This window comes from Formica exsecta, unplaced genomic scaffold (genome assembly GCF_003651465.1).
Source record: "Formica exsecta isolate Colony F162 unplaced genomic scaffold, ASM365146v1 scaffold258, whole genome shotgun sequence".
Taxonomy (NCBI): domain Eukaryota; kingdom Metazoa; phylum Arthropoda; class Insecta; order Hymenoptera; family Formicidae; genus Formica; species Formica exsecta.
In genome coordinates this window covers 1,043,975-1,060,696 of record NW_021849849.1, presented here as the reverse complement: position 1 = coordinate 1,060,696, position 16,722 = coordinate 1,043,975, and the positions used below count along the sequence as shown (strand labels likewise).

General features: G+C 31.8%; 5 protein-coding genes across 8 annotated transcripts in view; 3 read left to right on the top strand and 2 right to left on the bottom strand.

Moving 5' to 3' along the window:
- Positions 1–2,682, top strand: part of LOC115236580 — a 4,961-nt gene extending 2,279 nt beyond the window's left edge. The window contains exons 2-4 of the mRNA XM_029809112.1: positions 74–126; positions 352–661; positions 986–2,682. Coding sequence (XP_029664972.1) covers positions 74–126; positions 352–661; positions 986–1,264 — 642 coding nt within the window. The 3' untranslated portion in view covers positions 1,265–2,682. The remainder of the gene's footprint in view (positions 1–73; positions 127–351; positions 662–985) is intronic.
- A 29-nt stretch (positions 2,683–2,711) lies between these two features.
- Positions 2,712–5,318, bottom strand: LOC115236579 (chromatin modification-related protein MEAF6). The gene is made up of 4 exons (XM_029809111.1): positions 5,085–5,318; positions 4,497–4,700; positions 4,264–4,300; positions 2,712–3,427 (listed from the first exon to the last, which is right to left on the bottom strand). The coding sequence occupies exons 1-4, from the start codon at positions 5,154–5,156 to the stop codon at positions 3,090–3,092; spliced, it is 651 nt and encodes a 216-aa protein (XP_029664971.1). The 5' UTR covers positions 5,157–5,318; the 3' UTR covers positions 2,712–3,089.
- Positions 5,319–5,698: 380 nt separating this feature from the next.
- On the top strand, positions 5,699–13,544 carry LOC115236541 (sodium-independent sulfate anion transporter). Of its 4 annotated transcripts, none has more exons than XM_029809061.1 (10): positions 5,699–5,928; positions 7,372–7,531; positions 10,213–10,420; positions 10,647–10,842; positions 11,128–11,348; positions 11,446–11,998; positions 12,074–12,300; positions 12,449–12,622; positions 12,717–12,879; positions 13,246–13,544. In XM_029809061.1, exons 3-10 carry the CDS (start codon positions 10,214–10,216, stop codon positions 13,398–13,400), a joined length of 1,896 nt encoding a protein of 631 aa, XP_029664921.1. In that variant the 5' UTR covers positions 5,699–5,928; positions 7,372–7,531; position 10,213; the 3' UTR covers positions 13,401–13,544. The 4 variants fall into 4 exon arrangements, with proteins under 4 accessions (XP_029664921.1, XP_029664922.1, XP_029664923.1 ...); XM_029809062.1 differs by having other exon boundaries at positions 7,356–7,531; XM_029809063.1 differs by lacking the exon at positions 5,699–5,928 and adding an exon at positions 6,614–6,673.
- On the top strand, positions 8,536–8,878 carry LOC115236543 (protein O-mannosyl-transferase TMTC4-like). Its single transcript, XM_029809066.1, has one exon. The coding sequence runs from the start codon at positions 8,552–8,554 to the stop codon at positions 8,876–8,878; it is 327 nt and encodes a 108-aa protein (XP_029664926.1). The 5' UTR covers positions 8,536–8,551.
- Positions 13,545–13,884: 340 nt separating the features above from the next.
- Positions 13,885–16,722, bottom strand: part of LOC115236540 — a 45,693-nt gene continuing 42,855 nt past the window's right edge. The window contains exon 7 of the mRNA XM_029809059.1: positions 13,885–16,718. Coding sequence (XP_029664919.1) covers positions 14,509–16,718 — 2,210 coding nt within the window. The 3' untranslated portion in view covers positions 13,885–14,508. The remainder of the gene's footprint in view (positions 16,719–16,722) is intronic.

Sequence of the window (16,722 nt, the reverse complement as noted above, 5' to 3'; positions counted from 1 at the left end):
CACGACGCGATTATTTAGGTCTAAATTAATATCGCGAGAAACTGTCTCTCACGTGTCTTTTTTCTGTTCTCAGATATTATTCTTGTGTACTCTGTTACTCAGCTTTAGTCGAGCAAATCTTCGAGAGTAAGTGCAAAATGATTTGATTATGAATAAAAAAAAATCTTCTGATGTTATATCGACTTTACGGAAAAAGGGAAAGATAAAAAAATATTCTGTGCATTTATGATTTTTTTTGTTTGCAGTAGATATTCCTCGCAACCATTCCAAAATTGATGTTATATCGACTTTACGGAAAAAGGGAAAGATAAAAAAATATTCTGTGCATTTATGATTTTTTTTTGTTTGCAGTAGATATTCCTCGCAATCATTCCAAAACTCGAGGCGTGCATACTCGTGCACTCCTGTCGATTCAGCATCATTGGATGCATTCGGGCCAACTATCGCGTGCGTGTTGAAATTTACATCGATGAAAAGTGATGCGTCTGGACCAGAGAGTAATATACCATCACCCACATACGTTAAAGTATCGGCGCCTCTGTTATATAAGCCTTTACCAAGAACGTCTTCTCTGGTTTACATTGCGCCACCCATCGTCAAATCTGCATCGGCTATTGTAGCTACTGAACCGAAGTCGTTGGAAAAAGATATCCAGAATATGGTAAATAATATAACAATAAAAGATAAATAGCTATTAAATAACGAAAATAAAAAGTTAAATAATGAAAATGGAAGATAAATAGCCACTAAATATTTTTGATAGGATACGCCACTATTTTAGATCTGTAAAACTCTACGTCAGGGGAATAAAGACTAAATGTATATATATATATTAATACATATATAGATATACACAATTTCATATTTCTCAATTAAATTATTTTTGATGAATTTTACTCGAACGAACAATACAATGGCGATGCGAATACAACCTTCTAAAATATATAATAATAAGAGATATTATACAAAATATATTTTTTATCAGGCGTATCCCAAATATTCCTTTAATTACGGCGTAATCGATGGATATACCGGTGACTCCAAATCAGCGTGGGAAGAACGAGATGGAGATACAGTTAAAGGAGAATATTCGGTCGTTGAAGCAGATGGAACTATTCGTACCGTTTCTTATACAGCAGATGATCGTAATGGCTTTAACGCGGTTGTGACCAGAAGCGAACCTCCAAAAAACACAAACTCTGCAGCCGAAATAAAAACATTTATACCCGGTACCGTATTTACAAACGACAGGCATACAATTTAACATATATTTAGCTTAATCTCTGCTAAAATTTTCTTTCCATACAAAACATGTATTTTTTCTAGGCAAATATTTTGCATATATTGATAGTTTCTTATAATATGTAGAATATATATTTTTTTTTATATTTTAGGGTGGTTCTTTTATGTGTGCAATATATATTTAATTTATATTATATCTTATATCGTATCTCACGTTTCACTAAACATTAAACATACAGTATATTTGAGAAATCGTATTACAATCAAAAAGGTATTTTTTTTTTTTTATGCAAAAATAAGTCGAAAATGTAGAATAAAATATGAAGCTTTGTTTTCGAGAGAATGAAAAATTGATAACATATTTACGTTTTTTTAAACTTTATGTTTCTTTATAATCTCTAACTAGTTTGTTATACATATATTTTTTATTGAATTAATCTCGCGACAATATGTGGCTAATAAAATATATAAGATACAAGATGTTCTTTCTACAGTAAAAATATAATTTATCCTTGATACATTATACATAATTTCTTCAATTAATTAATACATTATTATTTTGTTTTATATGATATGTTTTACTTTTATGTATTAGAGTAGATGTTACGTGTGTCGAGATAAATTCGATAACATATGACATAAAATTGATAGAAGTCAAACTTGAAAAAGTGTAAAATGCTAATTTTCCAATTTTTAAAATCAAGCTTTTTTCAACAATAACGCATCGTATAAACCATCTCCTATATATTTTCGGTTTATTTTTACGTAAGGGGAATTATTTCTTACCCGATAGTGTACTATTAACTATTACGATTTCGGATGTATTATGTATGTAAAGTTGTTATATTAACAGTTTTTTTCTGTATTATGGTGTATAATTTTCTTATCTTTTTGTGTACAATATTCAATAAATGTATTTTCAGATAATCGCGTTTCTTTACTTGTAATTTTAAATCTTTTTAATTTTATATGTAAGAGAAAAATATAAAAATCTTTGTCAAAAATATGAAAAAAATAAAAAAATATTTATACAAAAAATATATATATGTATATAAGATGTATATAAGATATACACACATATATATATATACATATATACATATATATACATATACATATGTATATGTGATAAAAGATGAAGACCTCTCACCAACAGAATTAAATATTTTAAATTTTACAAATCTTGAAGAGATTTGAGATATATCTTTATTTTTATTACTTTATTTTATTTACTTATATGATGTATATTTATAATAGAAAAAATGATGTAATTATTAATATTGTATATAATAGCTTTCCAACTGTTATATGCATTATCAAAGAATAATTTTTATATGAATTTGCGTGTATATTTATCATTATATCTTTTTCTAAAAAATTGTACTTTTTTCAGCAAATTTAAAAAATAGCTTCTCAAGAATTAATATTGCAACAAGTATTATAAGTACAAAAGATTATTTTTATCTTTTTATAACATGTATTAACGTATTAATTATATTTATTAATACATATACATATAATATATAGAAATTAATTTATTAGCGTAAGATAAAATGTATTAACTTAATCATATTTTTAATATAGTTTAAGTTGAAATGGAAATGTTTTGTTTCTGTTATATACAAAAACGTATCTAAATCGCCCTCCTAATATTAATATGTTTCAAATATTATGCACCAAAAATATGAACATAATGAATACAATGTTATAAATGAGTAAAGATTCTTAGAGCTAGTCTCTAGGCTCGTCATTCATAAATAACGAGTGCAATGTTTGTATCGCTTAATGCCATGTAACAAAGAGTTAATGCATGTACCATTAATACATATGTATAATTAGGAAAATTTCTACCTATTTCTAGATCTTTTATTGCTATTCTTTTTTGCGCTGTTTGTAGATTTATTTTTATTTGAGTCTTTGCTATTACTGTGACATTCTTTGACAGGTGTGGTAATGTGTTCTAAATTTCCATTGGACATTGATCCATTTGTAAATTGAATTGAAGTATTTTCCGAACTATTAAGAGTGCCATTATTTTGGGCATATCCAGTTTGAATAGAAGTATGATTTTTTCCGCTAGCTTCTTTATTATTGTTAGAAGAGATTGCATTTGAATTGCCAAAGTTGCAATTGTCCTCACTTCCACTATTTCCAATTTGAGACTCCGACTCACTGTATCGTTCAACTGGAATTAAGCAGGGATCTCATATTAACGATGTATAAATGGAGAGAAAGTAAGCGAAAATAGATATTGTTTGCAGATGAAGTAAAATAGGTGCATAAGCAAATGTTAGAAATATGTAGAGAATTTTCATCCAGACTATGCTCGCAGCGAGTATGGTCTCCTTTCTGTATTAGAAAATAAACTTTTATGTGTAACATAAATATTTACAAAATTTGTTATAATTATTTATTTGCTACTCTACTTGCAAAGTTTATATCAATACTCTCTTAAAGCATGGTCAATTACACAGTCTCGAGATACATGTATGTGTGTGTGTGTGTGCAACATTTTTTATAGAGATTAATAGGAAAATGAAGAACAATACCATTATATAATTTATAATAAAGTATTATTTATATGCTACTAAACACATAACAGATATATAGCAACTAATTCTATTCAAACTAAAAGAATTATTTAATTACTTAAGCTCAGCATTGCACTCTAATATTAGATTCTTAATACTCTAATATTAAGTTGTATTAATGATATTTTATATTCGTAGATATAGATATCAAATGCTAGCTCTAGTAATATTATTCTTATAGATGTGAAGCAATCCAAACAAGAGAAAAATCAGTGCAGATATAATCTATTTATAACATAATAATATATACAAAATAACACAATCAGATAACTTAGTCAAACACAAGTAACTACTTATGCATTCATAAAATTATCATTGTTTCTACGAAAAAGAGAATAATAAAGAAAAATGTGTACAAAATACAAGAATATTATTTTTATAAATAAATAATCATAATATAATAATCATGAATATCCATTGAGATCCTTACTTTTTTCTTGTGCATTCTCTACAAGTCCACTAACTGCCTGTAACAAGAAACAATGTAATTAGCTATTGCACTCTAACAAAATTAAAATAATTTTACAAAATATTACGAAGAAGATTACAAGTCAAGTGTAATTATTTAGTTAGATAATAATATAATAGTAATTTTTGCTCTTTCTATGCAATAAAATGTATATATACAAAATAAAATTTTATTTAAAAAATTTATTTACTTACTGCCATAGATGTAATAGATGATTTAGAAAATAATCTCTCAGCCTCTTTAAATTTTCTGTTACGTTTGTCAGCTTTACTGTTAGTGTTTTTGTTGCTTGCTAAATACCTATCCCAACCTCTTATTATGTTTCCGTATAATTGTGTGTCCTCTAAATAGCTTCCTTCAAAGGCATATATTTGACGTTCTAAGTTAGCTAACGTATCCTGCAAAAATTAACCTACAAGTTAACTTATCTATACACAAATACATCTAATGCATTATATTATTAATAGCTGCTATATCTTATAACGTAAAAAATACCATTCAATGATGTTACTTTTCTTTTAAAAAATAAATCATGCTTTTAGGTTTTTTTCTAAGATATTTTTAGATTTATTTTCTAACGTTATAACCTCGAAATTTTGTAAACCACAATCAGCTGTTCGTCTTATTTACAGCTAAAATAGTACGAAATAAGATTGTGCAAGAAATTAAAAGATTTTACAAGTTTTCGTGTAAATATGTGTAAATATATGTAAATATATAATAATATTCTGTACGTATATTTGATACATGCATAAAAATTTTTGACATATATATATACTCACAGCGATTTCAGCTTTACGTTTTACTAATTCTGCCAACTCCGCTCGCAAATCCACTGAGGATTTCGTAGACATTTCGAATATACTATAGAAAGACGTTTAAATCGGTAATAATAACAGAATCAAAAAAAATTAAGAAGATATTAAAATCGTTGTCGATCCAATAATTACAACCGTTCCAACTTGCTCCAAATAATCAGAAACCAGTGTTGCTTTCTCTCTAGATAAACTCTCGTTTCCGCGCATGCGCGACATAACTCGCAGGTTTGTACATCATTCTTGCCAACTCTTAAACAATAAAATATCGACATTTCAGAACTGACAGTTCAGCGTCATCGAAAAAAAAGCGACACTTTTTTCGAGAAAGTTCAGTTTTTTACATCTCTAAATACCATAAAATACATATATATATATATATATATATGTATATATAAATTTAATACATATATGAATTTAAAAAAAATTAAAGAGGAAATTTTTGTATTGAAAATTTACCTTAAATATATATGAAATGCAAATAAAATGAACAGACTTTAGTCAATATTTATTTGCCCGTTACAGTTGGTAGCTCCGAACTGCTGACCCACTGTCTACTGTTGACGTGTGGACTGTGGACTGCTGACGTTAGATCGGATAGACGCCGGTCGAAGCACACGTTGGTGTTAGTCCAATATCTGTCAAAGTGAGGAATTTCTCTACAGAATCTCAGTAGGTTCCTGTGCAAGATAGTTTTAAGTGCATAAGTGTGTTATGATTTTTACATGTAAGACGAGAATATTTCTTCGACATTCCGAATTGTGAATATTCTGATTCATTTTGATACATCAACGACGGAGCAGTCTCCTTTGTAAGTGCTCTTTTAGGTTAAAGAAAATAATACAATATGTATATTTTATCAAAATACTCGTAACAAATAATTAAGCGACATTATCGCGATTTTTTAATTATTTACACGAGTTTTCGATTAAATGTGACAGAATCGGATATATCGACTTAAATAGATTTTAAAAACTCACTAAAAAAAATTTATTTTAAAAGAGAGAAATGTTTCTGTTAATTTTTAATTTACATTATTAGATATATAAGTATACACATGTATATATACATTGATATGCAAGTATTTTAATGAAATATATTTTCGTTTCAAGAATGTCATCAATATTATCGTAAATTATAAAATATAAAATATAAAATTATATTTCATCGATATTATAAATGAAATCAATTTTTTAAATGAAAGTTTTCGCGCGTTTTAAATAAAATGAAAGCATTCCTTTCATTTAGTTAAAATTAAAATGTATTGACATAATATCTCGTATTAATATCATTAATATTTTTAATTACTTAAACCTTACACTTTGTAATCTGTTCACGGAATTCTTTCGCAAACTCAGCACATTGCGTTCTGGTCTGTTTATAGCTGAATTGGCTGCAGTAGTTCAGAGTTTATCTTTTTATTATCTTCCCATTGGAAGGAGAAAGATAAGCTCTGAACTAATGCAGCCAGTTCAACTATAAAGAGCAGACCCCAGCAAAGAAAGCGCTCAGTTATCGTTTTGCCAACACTCGACGTTGATTTGTTGATTCTAAAAGTAAGAGCCAATCATATTTGATTGCTACTGAGCGGTTTTATCTGTTGAACGCGGCCATTCTTCAAGTCATTACAATTGTTTGATAATTACTTTATGTAATTATGTAATTACTTTATGTGTGTATATGTGTATTCCAAATTAAATAGTTGGAAAATTAGATAAATTTTTCTGGACTTAGGTTATATGTGAATTCTTATGAAAAACCACACTGGTTTAGTTCTTTTTTTTTTACGCGCACGTACACGTTTTTTTAGCCTTTGTTTTGGGAATACAACAGAAATTTGTTTATTGAACTTGCAAGAATAAAACAAAATAAAACGTTTTTCTTTTTTTCTGATTCTTAATTGATGTACTTTCTTTTAATTCAAGTAACATACGCGCAATTTTCGCCTTCTTTTTGGCACATCAGCTGACTTAACTATTATACTATAATATTTATACGCGCATATTTTGGTTTGAATTCAGATCAATTTAATCTAATTGAAATGATATATAAATAGCGTTGCTGCTACGAGGCCTCGATACATGCGAGGATGTATCACGATTGCGCACAATATTATGATTAGATTGCATCTAACGTCCGCAGATTTCACCTCATATTTATGTATATTCTAGAAGATTCTAGAATTTTAGAGGATTCGAAATATAAGTAAGTCAAGGTTGTATATTCGCTTTCAAACAGATCGGTACACTTGCAGAGTCTCTCCATCATCGATTCTTCCGAACGATCTGGTGAACAATGGGGTCGATATGGATGAACGGTATTCCACGAAAAATAGTACAAGATATTCACACGTACACGCCGTTCGACGACTCCTAATGCGTTTTTGGCCCTTTTAGAGTAAGATTCTCAATCAGGTATGTATATAAAAATGTATGAGATTTAATTGTGCATTAAACGCATTATCAATCCATGAAGAATCGCTGAATCACTAGCATGTGTTTATTAAGCGCGTAATCTGCGTAACTTTTTTATTATCTGGAAAGTATTTAGCGATTCAATGATTAATCCGGTCAATCTTGAAACTCTTTCTACAATAAAGCGTACAAGGTTTCTATTAACTAGTATATATAGAATTTTTATAAACTTTCAAATACATATATATAATATTTAAATTTTCAATATAAGAGAGTCGCAAAAACGACGCAAGATCTTTCAAACGAATCTTAATAGATATATTTAGTGGAATAAATAAGGATATTGATCATTTTATGCGTATTTTTTGTGACTTCTGTAAAAAAGTGCGAAGGTTAACAGCAACTTTTCCCCGACCAACAAGTTCCTTATCCGGGTATATAAGGGGCTCCACGAGACACGCGTACTTTCAGTCTACGGTCTGCCGGAATTTTCAATCGCAGTGCAAACTTTGAGTGCAATCCCGACAAAAAATTTCGATAATAAATGTCATTACACGGAAATAGCTCTCGTAGCTTCTACGAATTAAAGTGACCTCAAAGAGAGAAGAGAGAAAGAGAGAGAAAAACGAAATATACATGTTTGGCGAAATTCGTTTCTCTCCTAGTGAAAGTATTTGCTTTTGCGGACACCTCTCTCCCTATCCTCAATTGATTATTGTTACGGTGTTACGGTTCTACATTTATTATCTATGGTAAACTCTAATAGTACACTTTTCCAAGGACGCGCAATACATAATCTTGTACTGCATGTTTATGTGTTTCACAATAAATTCTACTATCAATTCTTTCGCGACCAACCGTATACGCGTTCCAGATAACGACACTGATTCATTCAGAGCAATAGGGAAGAATTCATTGCTATGTATATATATGTGTTTTTATGTATGTATCTAAACGGTCGTGATATGAATACATATATATATATATATATATGCGTGGTATCAAGCAACGCCGAGTATCATGAAGCGACGGAACAACGGTTCCTCTTGCTTCTGTCAGACGTCGGCCAAGAGGGGCGGGCGCGGCGGATGCAATGGTACTGAGGCGAACGAGCCACCCGGATGGTGTATCTACGCGGCGGTCGCCCTCGTCGCGGTCGGTTGCTATCTAAATGCGCTCGACTGCGACTTCGTACACGACGATATACCGGCGGTGGTGAGGAACAGGGATGTGATCGGCGAGGCATCGTGGAGCAGCGTGCTCAACGACGATTTCTGGGGCACGCCGATGGAGAGCATCAATAGTCATAAGAGTTATCGACCATTCACCACTCTGACGTTTCGGTAAGTCAATATTTCTCTCCGTCACATTTATCGGGTTCTATATTATAGAATAATTTGTGGAAATTCGATAGAGAATCGACTCGGTTGTGGCATTCAATGCGGCGACATTCAAGATAACTATATAAATAACTAGATACATCGTGCGACAAGAAATCGTATTATTGTCGTACAAAATTATATATTCAGATCATTTGAGTACATAATATAAGATGAAATGGATAAATATCATTTTAGATATCATCGCTTTCTTCTACGTAACTTCTTTTCTCTTTTTCTTTTGCATTTTATTCGTCATGCTCTGACCTCTTAGAACAATCTGTTAAACAGAAAAGTGAATACAATTCGGTGCACGACTATTCGGATAAAATAAGATAACAAAAACTTGTCTCGAGAAACGTGTCTAGTTGCCTGACGTTCCAAACACATGGCACGACCACGTAGCTAGCAGCACCGATATCCTCCGTTCTTACCGAGACATCGAGAGAATCGCGTATGTACATAATACATATATATACATATATATATACATATATATATACATATATGAATACATATATACAAGACGATTGATATACTTTATATATATAAACGGTTAATTTTAATTTATATTAAAAGTATTCATACATAAAATCATAATTAAAGTTCTCATCTTTATTCATGTATTTTACACGTATAAATGTAAATTAACGCGTTTGCTATCAACATATACATATCATATATGTGTAATTCAATCGATTTTCAGGACAGAAAAGCGTTATGAAATTGATTATCATATATGCGTAATTATATAATGCGTATTTTACAACAAAATATAAATAGCTCTTATCGATGTCATACAATCCAAAAAACATCATTTATTTACACATATGTGTGTAGTTTGTATATAATAAGAGATAAACTGGATATTTTTTAAAATAATTTATATAGAAGCTTTACGGAGTAATAATAACAGTAATTATATTCACCAATCACTTCTGATTAATTGAGACTAATAATAAATCCGTTAGAAACTATAAGAGTGGTTAACAAATAAAGCTTCTAATTATTATTATAAACATTTACCATTTAACGGCAATAAAAAATATATGTAATCCGATACTAAGTGATTGGTTCAATCTTTTTTTATATGTGGATAAATTAATCTCAAAGGGTAAATATTCATCCGTCCGCATGCAAAATGTTAAAATATCGTCAACACACTGTTAACGTACTATTATTTAATAAACATAAAAAATGTGGAAATAAAAGAAATAATATATAAAAAAATAATAGGAAGATTTATATATTTACACATATATTTGTTTATCGCTTTGATTTCACAAATCTGACTTGATCCAGAATGGCGACTGAGGCCGAATGTTGGAAGAGAAAAATTTGCATCAATCGACTACATAAATTAGCATCGAGACGTATTCCCATCTTAGCATGGCTATCGAAATATGATTCGGAAAAGTTTCTTAGCGATTTGATAGCCGGCATCACGGTTGGTCTCACAGTTATGCCGCAGGGACTCGCATACGCGACATTGGCTGGTTTGGAACCTCAGGTATAATACTTTATACAAAACAATATCACACACACACACACACACACACACACATTTCATATAAATAAAATACGAAATATTTCTTATGTATATCTATGTATACATTCACTAGTATTATATGGAATTATTAATAATGAATAATATAATACGCTGTATTTTCTACGTTGCTTTTTGTGTTAGATAAATTATAAATCGCGAGAATATGCAATACAGCATCTGCTTTCAGTATGGTCTTTACTCGGCGTTCATGGGAGCAATAATTTACACGATATTCGGCTCCTGTAAAGATATTACGATTGGGCCCACCGCACTTATGGCATTAATGACTCACGATTATGTGCAAGGGAAAAATGCAGATTTCGCGATACTCCTTGCGTTTTTATCTGGCTGCCTGCAGTTACTAATGGCCTGTTTACATCTAGGTATGCTGACTCAACGAATAAGTAAAATGCTTTTATTTAAATGAACGCATTAGATATATGCGATACAAAGTAAAAATTTCGAATGAATAAAAAAACGTTTTTATTTAAATACGCAAGATACAAATTACGCGAAGTTTGTGTGCGCAAGATTATTGCGAGTTTCAAAGTTTTCAAAGTTTTGAAATAGATTCTCTTGCCATTTTGAAGCAACTTTAGGAATCTTTTTTTATGTCTTTGATCTTGAATGGATATTATTAATTTTTCACATAAAAAATAATTTCGTAGGTGTACTTATAGACTTTATCTCGATACCAGTAACTGTGGGCTTTACGTCAGCAACATCTGTTATAATCGTCGCTTCACAATTGAAAGGTCTGTTAGGCTTAAAAATCTCATCGCAAGGATTTTTGGATACCTTGATAAAAGTTTTTCAGAATATTAATGACACGAATCCATGGGACGCTGGAATGAGTTTTTCTTGTATTGTGATTCTATTGTTATTTAGGGTAATGTGCTCATAAAATTTTATATTTGTTTAACATATATTTGTATTACGTTTGATGTACATTTTCTTGATGAGTTTTTTTTTTATACGTTTTACAGAAAATGAAGGATATCAAATTAAATAACATTGGTAAGAAGTCAAAGATCTTTACGAAAATGATATGGTTGATCTCCACAGCGCGAAATGCCATTGTCGTTGTCATTTGCTCCGCTATTGCGTACAAATATGATACGTCCGAATCTGGCTCTCCGTTTATTCTAACAGGTCCGGTGAGATCTGGTCTTCCACCATTTGGCTTTCCACCTTTTTCTACACAAGTAAACAATCAAACATTTACCTTCACGCAAATGTGTTCCGAGTTGAATACCGGCATAGTATTAGTACCGATAATAGCTGTACTCGGCAACGTAGCCATAGCTAAAGCTTTTATGAACGAGGGTAAAGTCGATGCCACCCAAGAGCTCTTGACGCTCGGGATTTGTAACGTTCTTGGGTCTTGCGCGAGTTCCATGCCAGTTACGGGATCGTTCAGCAGATCGGCGGTAAATCATGCCAGTGGCGTGAAGACTCCAATGGGTGGATTATATACCGGAATTCTGATTCTGCTGGCTCTCAGTCTGCTCACGCCGTATTTTTATTTTATTCCAAAAGGTAGCGAACTTTTTGTCACATACAATACAGTACACAATAAATAGTTTGGGGTATAATTATTACACTCCTTTTTAGCTTCATTATCAGCTGTCATCATTTGCGCAGTAATATATATGATCGAATACGAAGTTGTAAAACTAATATGGAAATCGAACAAAAAGGATCTTATACCGATGTTTGTTACTTTCTTGTTTTGCCTCATCATTGGTGTGGAGTATGGTATCTTGTTAGGTGTTGGCATAAATTTAATGTTTTTATTATATCCCTCCGCAAGACCTACAGTCCACATCGACAAATGTACAGTAGGTAGCAAAAACTCAAATAATTTTTTTTTTCTTTTTCATCATTCTAAGGTATTAGTTGTATTAACTGTTCTCTGAAATAATCACATTTTCATTATTTTATGTCTAAATTTTTATTTTAATAATATTTATATTGCATTTGTTATAGACTGATTCTGGCGCAGATTACTTGTTGATTACTCCAGGAAATAGTTTGTATTTTCCAGCTGTTGATTTTATAAAGCAGTCAGTTGGTAATGCTGGTATAAAGCAAGGATCAAGTCAAGTGCCAGTTGTTGTCAATTGTAGATATATTTTAGGAGCAGATTTTACGGCTGCTAAGGTATAATATCTTTGAAAATCAAATAATATATTTAAAGATATAATATGATGTAAGTCTTATTTAAATTTAAACACATTGCTTTTTTTATATTTAGGGTATCAAAACATTGATTAATGAGTTTAGTAGTCGTAAACAGGCTTTGTACTTCTATAATCCAAAATCAGATGTTGTTACTGTCTTGAAAGGCGCCTGTGGCGACGAGTTCCAATACGTTTCGACTCAGGAAGAGCTCTCTTACTTGTTATCGACAACTCAAAGTAATTGAATCATCTATTGTAATTGTATTATAGTCGATCTTCTTTATTTCAAAATTTTCTATTTAAATTTTTTTTTTTTTAATCTGTTTTTCTTTAAACCTAAGATTTTTCTATAAATTAAGGTTTTATTTTTGTTTTACTTACATTTCCCCTATGATCACATGACTATGTAAAAATGAGGAAGTGTGGTAGAAATCAAGGAAAATGTTTAGAATACAAAAAAACTGCTCCATTTCGATGATTTTAAAATAAAGGAAATCGACATATGTTAAACATAATATCAACTACTATCGTATTAAAATTAAAAAATACGTTTTATTTGTATATACTCAAGATATATATTTATCCATTTCGTTTTATTTTCAGACAAATCTTCGCAACAATTTCTCGAGCAAACACATGACAAATTATTTGCGCCTTTAGCATCAAATAATTCAGAAATGGTTCATAGAAATACACGTGGTTCCTGTCATGAGCTCAGCGAGGTTACAAGCACACTGTTACATATTACTGCGAGCTGAAATTAAATCTTATTTGATCTTGTACGTCAGTACAGGACAAAAAGTTTTAATTAAATAGAATGTAATATAATCTCTTTATTTGATATTAAGCATACAAAACAATAAATTAAAAGCGATATATAGAAATAAAGTCATTTCTTAACATAAAAGTCTTATTTTTATTTCCCCCAATGTAAAGAATAATTTTTAAAAGTTAATAACCACCCTGTTGCTTGGCCTAAGTGTTATTTTCCTGATACATAAGAATCAGAAAGATACATTTTTCTATCATCTTTATACCTATTATATACATGTGTAATATATGGAAATCTATGAAATAGTCTTGGTGTTAGCGCTTAAACTATTGTATAATAATATATAATCGTTGTTAATAAAGAACCATATCACACAATGTAGTGAAGGCACACAGGAGTCCATCACCAAAATTTACTTATCATCAAACATTTTTTCATTGTATATTTGATGTAAATATAATCATACATGGATATGATAACATAATAATACTCAAAAATATTGCACTCAAAATCATTCTTATTTTCTAATCGATTTCCATTTGATAGAAAATAATGTACTCGTACTAATTGATTTATGAAATGTGTATCATTTATATTTCTGTCCTTGTGCTTTTTTATATACAAATTTTTTGACATCATAATTTATCAAAGCTAATATCTTGCTACTTTGCTATAGGACGATATGAAAAATAATGATGAATAATAGTGATGAAACTATTTCTCTTTTGCTGTGTAATTTGAATTTAAGCTAAAAATAAGATAATCGTATTTTTACGTCAATTTTCTAATAAAATTTTTTGTTCAAAATGATTTCTAAAACGAAGCTTTAAAATCGAACAGATTAAACAAAAAATTTTTATTTTATATTTAAAAAAAAAATTGTGATTATTTCAGAGAAGAACGATTTAAGGTGTATTTGTCATGTTTAATTTTGTTCTTTATTTATTACTTGATAAAAATCCGACTTAAAATATTAATTACTTTGTTTTTAAATTAATTAAACAAGAATTATTTGTCATTTCATTTGTTATATAAAGAAGAAGAGTTTCTATTTATATATTGGCTCTTTAAAACCTCGTACAAAATTCACACATTTAGTAAAGTCCTGAGACATCATCTGTTACCTTCCCACGTTTTCCAATCAACGAGGAAGTCGTGTTTCTTCTGCCAATCGGGTTCTCTTTAGTTTGTTGATTCCCCGAGTATTTGCCCGCATTGAAGCGACTCTTTCCGAGACCGAATGTATCGTACGTTCGTCCAGCGAAAATTCCCGATTCGTTCGGCCTACCGGAAAACTTATTACCGATGTTATCTTTCTGACAAAAGGAATTATGTCTCATGCCGCTTTTCGACAATATTACCGGTGAATCTTCTAAGTTTATGTCATCCTTGCTTTTGGCATAATTCAACTCGTTATGATAATTCCATTCGCGAGTTCTCTGTTGTTCGTAAAATTCATCGTTTCTCAACTGCTTATTGTTAACGTGATACAATACGGATTCTTCATTCCTCGAATGCTTGTTCCTAGAAGCGGAATTGTCTCGCTTTATCTGCTTCTTAAGCTCGGAAGAGTTACCGCAAAAATCATCAAGTTTGATTGATTTTGATCTCGTGAGTTGCTTTTCATCGCGGGACTTGTTCATTTTTGATTGACGTTTACCTCCATTCCATTGACTCTGCTCTTGCGTAATAACGATGTCGACCATCGAATCTAGACCCTCATCAATCCTGTCCAGAGATTTCGTTAGCGGATTAGGAGATTTTGGCGCGTCAATTGATCGCGGTCTTCTCGTGACAAGAGGCTCCAGATTAAAGTCCGTGACGTAAAAAAGACCGCTGTCACTTTCTCCTTTTGACGAGCACTGGTCCTTTTTCGACACGCGATGGGATATGTGATGAAAAGATTCCGATCTGCGCATCTTAAATTTGGAAAGATCGGGCAGTAGTAATGCCTGCTCTCTTTTACCAAGATTTTCCGAACCGCTTGATCTGCCGTAATTCTGTAAACTCCGATGCTCATCGAAAGAATTTAAACTCTCAAACTTTCTGATGCGACATTCCACTTTGCTACCTGACCGTCTCGACTGTGACGGACTGGACACGTTTGATTCGAGATAATCATGACTGGCTGAGCGACGTAAGTATTTTTTCTTTTCTATCTCGCTTCTATACTTGGAGCTATGTCGACGAATTGTCCGTTGATCGATGGATTGTCCGGAGGATGTTTCGAATCCTTTGGGAATAGAATCGAATTGTCTGTAAACGTCGATTTGTCTGTTAATCGGCCCGATATCCGTAACAATTCTTGACTTGGATCCGCTCGAGATGTCATAGCCTCTCACAATTTTTCTGTCTTTCGCGTTTTCACTCTCTTCGAAGTGGCGCAAATCATCAATGCTCTTCCCGAATTTAACAGCATCGTTCTTATCTAATTTCTGCACTTGATTCGCGTTAATATTTCTAATCTGTTCGTCGTAAATTTGATGTTTGCCGTTATACTTGAGTCTGGAAGCGCTCAGCAGAGAATCGCTACCATCGCCCAGAGTTTCCTCTTCGATTTCTTCGTCATGAGAATTGTATGTTTCCGCATGATCAGTGAGATCGCAATGCCTGGCGGCTATAATAGCCGATAAGCATGGTGGCGCTCTTCTTGGTGGTTGTGGATGCAAAATGGCCGGTACTATCGCCTCTTCTACGTCGGGTCCCTTAACGATAATCTTCACGCTGCCCTCCATCGACGACTTGGACGTCTTGCGCGGCACATCGGTGTTCAGCCTCTTCGTGCCGCTCGAGTCTGTACTGTAATCTTGATCGTTGCCAAAATAAGTAACTTGCTCGTCTTTCGTTTGATTTTGAGATGCATTGGAGCACGCGTTTGACCTTAACATTTTCGAATCTGCATACTGATCCCTTTTGGATAGTTTTTCGTACATATAACTTTCGGAGTTGTTTAACGAGATTTTGGAATTCGATCTGTATAATTTTGTTTTAACCGATTCCTGTTCATTACGGACGATTTCTTGATCCATATTAGCACGACGATTCAGTTCTTGAGTTTTGTCACTGAATTCCTCCTCGGCATCCTTCACGATGATTCTCAGTTCCTCGATTACATCGTCTATCGTTGTTTCCTGATCATTGCTCTGCGTGGGCGAACTCTTCTGCCGATTGATCTTCGCTTGATGTTTCGTATCTTCGGGGCTGCTGGATCTTTCCGAGGAGCTAATACCTTCATCTTCTCCATTTGAGGATACTTTCGGACTTTTAACAATAGTAAGGATCGTTGGTGCAGATTTATCTCGCTCTTC